Source organism: Rhinopithecus bieti, unplaced genomic scaffold (assembly GCF_001698545.2).
Source record: "Rhinopithecus bieti isolate Rb0 unplaced genomic scaffold, ASM169854v2 scaffold_19708, whole genome shotgun sequence".
NCBI classification, from domain to species: domain Eukaryota; kingdom Metazoa; phylum Chordata; class Mammalia; order Primates; family Cercopithecidae; genus Rhinopithecus; species Rhinopithecus bieti.
The window spans coordinates 1430442-1437844 of NW_016810765.1; the positions used below are offsets into that span (position 1 = coordinate 1430442).

At 43.6% G+C, this 7403-nt stretch overlaps 1 protein-coding gene across 5 annotated transcripts in view; it reads left to right on the forward strand.

The window, feature by feature from the left end:
* PCSK5 (proprotein convertase subtilisin/kexin type 5) overlaps nt 1–7403 on the forward strand; it is a 483293-nt gene that overhangs the window by 272482 nt on the left and 203408 nt on the right. For all 5 annotated transcript variants that reach the window (XM_017892732.1, XM_017892728.1, XM_017892730.1 and 2 more), the window contains exons 11-12: nt 1608–1725; nt 3527–3715. In XM_017892732.1, coding sequence (XP_017748221.1) covers nt 1608–1725; nt 3527–3715 — 307 coding nt within the window. The remainder of the gene's footprint in view (nt 1–1607; nt 1726–3526; nt 3716–7403) is intronic.

Genomic DNA, 7403 nt, shown 5'->3' on the forward strand with positions numbered 1-7403 from the left:
GGGATGGATGGGTGGATGGAGGGATAGATGATGGATGGATGGATGGATGGATGGATGGATGGATGGATGGAGGGATAGATGATGGATGGATGGATGGATGGATGGATGGATGGATGATGGATGGATGGATGGATGGATGGATGGATGGAGGGATAGATGATGGATGGATGGATGGATGGAGGGAGGGATAGATGGATGGATGGATGGATGGATGGATGGGCAGAAGGGCAGATGGACTGACAAATTAATTAGTTACCAGAATAGAAAGGAGAAAAGGCCACTCGTCACAGACAGTCGGATTTCAGTAATGTCTTTTGACTATTTCATTGGTCAGAGAGTACTTCAAGAAGGAAAAGATAGACTAGCCAGGCCTTCAGGAACTTATAAGAGTAGGGCTTAACTCTGCAGAGAGAAAGAAAGAGGGGTTGTCAGGCCAAGTGCTCAACCTGGACAAAGGCAGAGGGGCAGAAAGAGTAGCTTCTGACTAGGGTCTCTAAGAGTGGCCTTCCTAAAGCAAAAGGTTTGGTGATGAGGTTGTTTTGCAGGTAGAATGGAACTACATCTGAGCACACCTTGACAATCAAGCTAATGTGTTTAAGTAATCCGTAAGCATGGGCAGCTATATAAATGTTTGCATAAAGTCATTCATGTGATAATAAAAAATGTTTTAGACAAAAACTGGAAATAGGACATAGTGTTGAATATAAAGTTATAAGAGACAGCTCAATAAGAAGTGGAGATTTTAAGTGCCAACTGGAATTTTAAAGTATTTTTAGAAAGATCTGCTGCACGTGTATATATTATTGTATCAACTAAGTATTCCTATATCTAATTGAAGTTTCTGAGACAGTTATGTCAAATTCAGCTTTAGATCAATAGGTGTGCTAACTGAGAACCAAAAGATCCAAAGACCCGAAGCTGGCATGAAAGTCTAGAGGCCTCCAAATATTTCATGGATCAAGTTTGATAAATTTTGTATATGCTAGAAGAAAGGTAATAATTTATGTCTTCAAAGGTAGTCAACTTAATTACTAGACATGTCAGAACATTGGTATCTCTTGTATGTAAGTTCTTCTTGCACTATGAGAAGTCATATACATTGTTACTTCTCGTTAAACCTATTAATTATTTTATCTTATGAAAACAGTGATGTCATCACTTAAATGCAAGTGATTAAACAGGGGGGCCCTGGAGAAAAACTATGTGCATTAGAATCTGGTTCAACCAGTGACTTGCTAGTCAATCTTGGCCAAGTATTTCTCTGTTCTTCAGTTTTCTCATTAATGAATGATGATAATAATAATGGCACTAACCTCTGAAGATTGTTGGAAGGACTAAATGTAAAACTGTGAACTAGTGCCTGGCATGGAGTAACAATTCATAAATGATAGGTATATTACTGGTAGTGATAGATAATCAATGAAAACTGTACATATGTCTTATTTTCTTGACATGATTATGTATTGGTTTTGCTGGATGTATTTCTCAAATCATTGCCGGAAAGTTAGCTAGGATCCCACAGGGGTGTATCTGGGATCTCCACTGAGTGACTTTATAATTCGACATATGTAGCTTAGTGAAGCTAACCAGTCTCTTGCTTTCCACAGTGAGCCATCTTTATGGATTTGGACTGATGGATGCAGAAGCCATGGTGATGGAGGCAGAGAAGTGGACCACCGTTCCCCGGCAGCACGTGTGTGTGGAGAGCACAGACCGACAAATCAAGTAATGCTTGCTGCTGGCAAACAGCATGACAATGCCCCAAAATAGAGCAAGCCAGTAAATTGCTCAAGACAGCCCCTTGTTGCACACAGAAGCTAAAAGCTCTCTGTAGTTTCTCTCTCATGTGACTATGAAATGGTAATAGAATGACTAGGATTTTGAGCTATTAAATTGATACTAGTATAGCCCAAGAATCCTTCAAAGAAAAGCATCTTTTAAAAAGGGATTGGGTGATATGCTTACCTCTGGGCTATTGAAGGTTTTCTACTGTCAGTATTTCTATTTGATGGTGCAAGTGTTCTCCAGAAGTCAGTGTACTTTTAAAAACTGTAACAACTCTATACCGCGTAGTTATCCAAAGAGTGATGCAAAATGTACAGTCAATGAGATTGCAGTTTACTCACAGCTTTCAGGGCCTATTCCCCAGTTTTAGTGGCATAGACTTGGAGGCTGTGCTGACAAGGTTTGCCAACAGGATTCTATCTTAGTAGGCTTATTAGTGTTTTGCTCTTGGCTTTCTGTTCAGAGACTTTTCTCTCTGAAAAGTAGTTTTGAACCTTGGCTAATGTTGAAACTAGAGACATTGTCATTCTTGAGAAAATGTGTTAGGAAGCAGAAGTAAATCAACTAAAGTTGTTTGAGTTTATTTTCATTCTACTCTTGTGGCAAAGAATGAGAGAGAAAAAACAAAAGGGTGGAAAGTTAACCAGTGTTTGTTGAGCACTTACTATGGGCCACGCCAAGGGCTAGAAACTTCATGTATGTTTTCATGTTAAAGCTGTGTAACAACTTGGGTGTTATTCTCTTTTGAAAAATGAGGAAATGGGATCAAAGGAATTACGTGTTTATTCATTCACAAACTCATTCAGTAAGTAACTATTTTTCTCCCACTTACTGAAAATTAAGCGCTGAGCAAAATATTAGGAATAAAAAGGAGAATAAGTAATACTTCCTACCCTGGTGGAGGTCACAGTCTAATGGAGGCCTCACACCAAAAATATAACAAGTAAATAATTACAAATTGTAATAAATGAATGTTGGAAATTTTAACAATGTAAAAAATAAGAGATGGGGGACGTATTTTCACCGGTGGCTCGATGAAGGTCTCCGGGAGGGGAAATTTAAGCTTTGACCTTGAAGGAAGAAGAGTTAGCCATAGGGACGTCAACAACAACGAAGAAAGTACTTCAAGCAGAGTAGTGTGTGCAAAGTCCCCAACGTGGGAAACTTGAATTACCCAGAGGTTGAACCTGATGCCATTGTGGCTGCAGCCCAGTGTTCAAGGGGAACTGTGGCACAGGAAGAAGCTAGAGAGGAAGACGGGAACCTGTAGGCAAGAGGGAAGAATGTGCTGGCGGGTTACAGAGCGAGGGATGTGAACCCCCGGTATGCTAATCCCCAAGCCTCCACTGTACCACAGTACAGTGGTTCTCACAGTGTATCCCTATCACCTGGGAACTTGTTAGAAATGCAAATTCTTGAGATCCATCCCAGACCTACTCAGTCATACACTCTGGGGCCAGCAGTCTGTGTTTTAACAAGGTGATATCAATGCACACTCAAGTTTGAGATCTATTACCTTCGTGAAGATGGAAGAACCTTGTTCCCTTTTCACCTCTCCCTTGCATCTTTCCCACTAACTGGTAATCCTTGCAGTGACCCAGTTATTTTGGTGATAGCACTGTTGTTTAGTATCCAGCTATCAGCTGCTTATCTTACATTGTAAGTTTATTCCATGCCTCCAAGTTCACTCACCTGAGCTCTATGGTGTCATTTGCTCAAACTCCCTCTCTCTCTGTTACAGAACAATCCGCCCTAACAGCGCAGTGCGCTCCATCTACAAAGCTTCGGGCTGCTCAGATAACCCCAACCGCCATGTCAACTACCTGGAGCATGTTGTTGTGCGCATCACCATCACCCACCCCAGGAGAGGAGACCTGGCCATCTACCTGACCTCGCCCTCGGGAACTAGGTCTCAGCTTTTGGCCAACAGGTACAGCAGTGGTCTCTGCCCACCAGTGTAGTAGTCACAGTGACACTCGGCTATTCCTTAAGGAGAAGGGAACTGCTGCTGCTTTCATCTACCCTGGGAACCAGCAGAGGGGGCGCTTAGATGTCAGGATCTCACTGATCGTAAGTAGAGAGTGTGAAGCTGCCTATAATCTGTAGGCATGGAAAAGTGGGGCATTTAATAGTTGGCTAAGAAAAGGATGCAGGAGAAAAATTGAAGGCCACTTGTTCTTTATCCTACAAAAGAATTGCAGAACACTAACTCGTAAGGCCTCTGAGATCCCCTCCCCCACCATTAAGTATCTGCTGCCATTCATTACAGATTAACCGAATTCTCTTGCCCAAGCACTTACTTTCAAAAGTTAAAGGAAATTCTCATTTTTTAAAGCAGGTGTTAACAAATTTTTTCTGCACAGAGCCAGGCAGTAAATGTGCACTGAGCTGTGTAAGCCAGGTCTTTATTCCCAACTACTCTACTCTGCCATTCGAGTACAGAAGCCACCTAGACAATATAAATGAATAGGCATGCCTGTATGCCAATCAAACTTTACTTACAGACAGGCAGCAGGCCAGATCTGCCCTGAGGATTATGGTTTGCTGACCCCTGTTTTTAAGGTTGACTCTTCAGTCTTTTGTTTTTTGTTTTTTGTTTTTTTGAGACGGAGTCTCACTCTGTCTCCAGGCTGGAGTGCAGTGGTGCAATCTTGGCTCACTGGGATCACCACCTCCTGGATTCAAGCAATTCCCCTGGCTCAGCCTCCTGAGTAGCTGTGACTACAGCTGCACCCCGCCACACCTGGCTAGTTTTTTGTATTTTAGTAGAGATGGGGTTTCACCGTGTTGGCCAGGATGGTCTCAATCTCCTGACCTCATGATCCACCCGCCTCAGCCTCCCAAAGTGCTGGGATTACAGGCGTGAGCCACCGCGCCCAGCTGACTCTTCAGTCTTTACTGCCCTAGAGGGTATTCAGTTTCTCTTGTTAGCCTCTCCTCCCTGATTCCTCCAAAACACTTCCCCAGCAGGTAAGTAACTGTATTTTGTACAGGCCAAGATCCTGCTGAGAGAATATGGCCAGAATGTTCTATCACACATTTTCTTTTGCTCCCTTGGCTTTTTGAGTGATTGGGAACGTGGGAGAAAGTTGTCAGCAAGTGGGACCGAAGAGGGGAGATGTCAGGTTTTCTTGTGATCCTCATTCTCATGGTGGTTCTAAACGACAAACCAAAGCCTAAAGTTTCTTTGATGTTTTTTTTTTCTCCCAGAAGAACATTTAATGGGAGCAAAAACGTTCTTATCAGTGGCATATATAGTTCAAATGAAAGTCAACCTTTTATGTAGATATAGCCACTTGTCCACACACCAGGTGACCATGGCAGTGGTGATCTTTGTTAGAACACTAACAACAGGCCAGAGGTGTCGAGAGGCAAGAGGCCCATGAAAGTCTGCACAGCCAACAGTGAGACTGAACTTGCCAGTTGCTTTTAAAAATCCCCAACCTCATCTACTATAGGACAGTGATAAAAGGAGAGAACAATAACTTTTCTGGCTTACAGCAACTAGGAGTACAGAATCTGAAATCTTTTTTTTTTTTTGAGATGGAGTCTTGCTCTGTCACCCAGGCTGGAGTACAGTATTGGCACAATCTCGGCTCACTGCATCCTCCACCTCCCAGGTTCAAGTGATTTTCCTGCCTGAGCCTCCCCAGTAGTAACATTAGTTAAAATGTTACTAGTGATAATAAATTAATCAGAACTTTGGCCTCTGCCTTTGATCCTGGTTCCCGTAATCTCTAAGTGCCAGGCTCAGATAATGTAGCCCTTGCAGGGTTTGGGCAGCTAGTCCTCTAACCATTTTCTGCAGGTAAAATGTATAGCCATTACAGGCATACGCCACCACACCAAGATAATTTTTGTATTTTTAGTAGAGACGGGGTTTCACTATGTTGGCCAGGCTGGTCTTGAACTCCCAATCTCAAGTGATCCTCTCACCTTAGCCTCCCAAAGTACTGGGATTACAGGCATGAGCCACTGCACCCAGCCCACGGTCTGAAATCTTCATGTATGTTTTATTTCTATCTTAGACTTGCTGTGTTCTTTCAAATCTAACATCTTCCATTAGTGTATGGGAAACCTGGGTTTAGTACTTTAAATGTGATGTGCAGCTTTGCCAGAATAAGTGTCTGCAGGTGCAAGGAACATAAAGATTCGTCAGCATAGGATCCCTGGGCACTTCTTCATGTCCTCCTCCCACTGCAGACAAAGAGGCCTCAGCGGGTTGCCTGCAGGGTAATTTCAGCTACCTGCCTGAGGTTTCTTTCCAGCAAGCAGAACTTCAGATACACAATTACGTGATTAATGAAGGTCTCTCCAGCTGTTGTTACCGAAGCTAGGGAAGGCCTTTATTTCTTGCTTTTTTTTTCTTTACCATTATTCATCTGGGTTTAACTTGAAAACGTATCCTGGTGAAACACTGTGAAGTGCAAAGGTTTGCTTCACATATGTGTGGATCGTGTTCCCCCGAGCCCCCTCCCTTGTAGAAAAACAGTCCCTCCACTGTTGCTGTTTGCTTGAAACACTCAACCACTTCAGCCTGTCCGGGCTCTTCCTGCATATTCCGCTATTTATTTTTGGCTTCCCCTGAAATGACGTCAGTGAGGAAACTTGTGAGCAGAGGAGCTATGGATTCCATCACAGGCATTTGGTGGATTGCAGTGTTGCTGGCTTCAGGCTCACATGCATTCTTCAACAGCCGACATCTGCTTTGCTCTTTGCAAAGTGCTGAGCACAAGAGTGCTGCGTGACTTGTGTTGGAGAAAAGAAACAGACATTTCCGACACGCGGTGACCGGCGCTCCCATAGCGTACCTCAGTGTCCCTCATCCACACCACCTGGGAATAAAGTTTGCTCCCAGAATGTGTCTTCTTGGTCTGAAGCAGTTTCTTTAAGTGCAGCTCTTGTTTATCCTCCATCTCAGTCCTTGAAATAAGTAGCCACCGAAGAGAGGTAGAGAGCCTGGAGATTGGAGGGGACTGGAGATGCCAAGATATGTAAAGGATATTGTGAATTCATTTGTCTACAAGCTCCACAGAATTATTGCTCTGAGCCGCTGACCCTTTCCATGTGAAACAGCTGCACCCGGTCCCAAAACCATGAATGGCCACCTTCCAAGGCCTGGCTCCCCCGTTCCCGCTGTGCTTGACACTGGTAGCGTCCCTCCTACCGAGGCAGCTAAAGAAAGACAGTTTCTTTTGGCACTCTTTCCATCTGGAGTACTCTGAAGCTTTCATTTCATTAGAGGAAACTTCTCCTCAAAACCTCTCGGTCTCTGACCTAGTGACAAGGAGGCCTCACACCCTCTCACCTTGGCCCCGTTTCAAAGCACATTCCCAGAATGGAGAGCTGGGAACAGGGGCATAGAAAGGGGTGGAGAGGAGGTGAAGCAAAGGCCTACTTTGCTCCTGGTGTCCTTCATGTTGATGTGCAAGGCAGTCCATCTCCGTGGTGGGGGAAAAAAATGAAGAGGTCAGGTTTTGAAGGAATTTGCCAGAGATGATTGGTAAGAGCAATAAATATTTCCCCTGCCAGATCCTTGTCTTTTTTTCAGAGAAGTCAAGATTTCTCAGGAGGACCGTGTAAAGCAAAGAACAAAGATTTTTTTTTTTTTTTTTTTT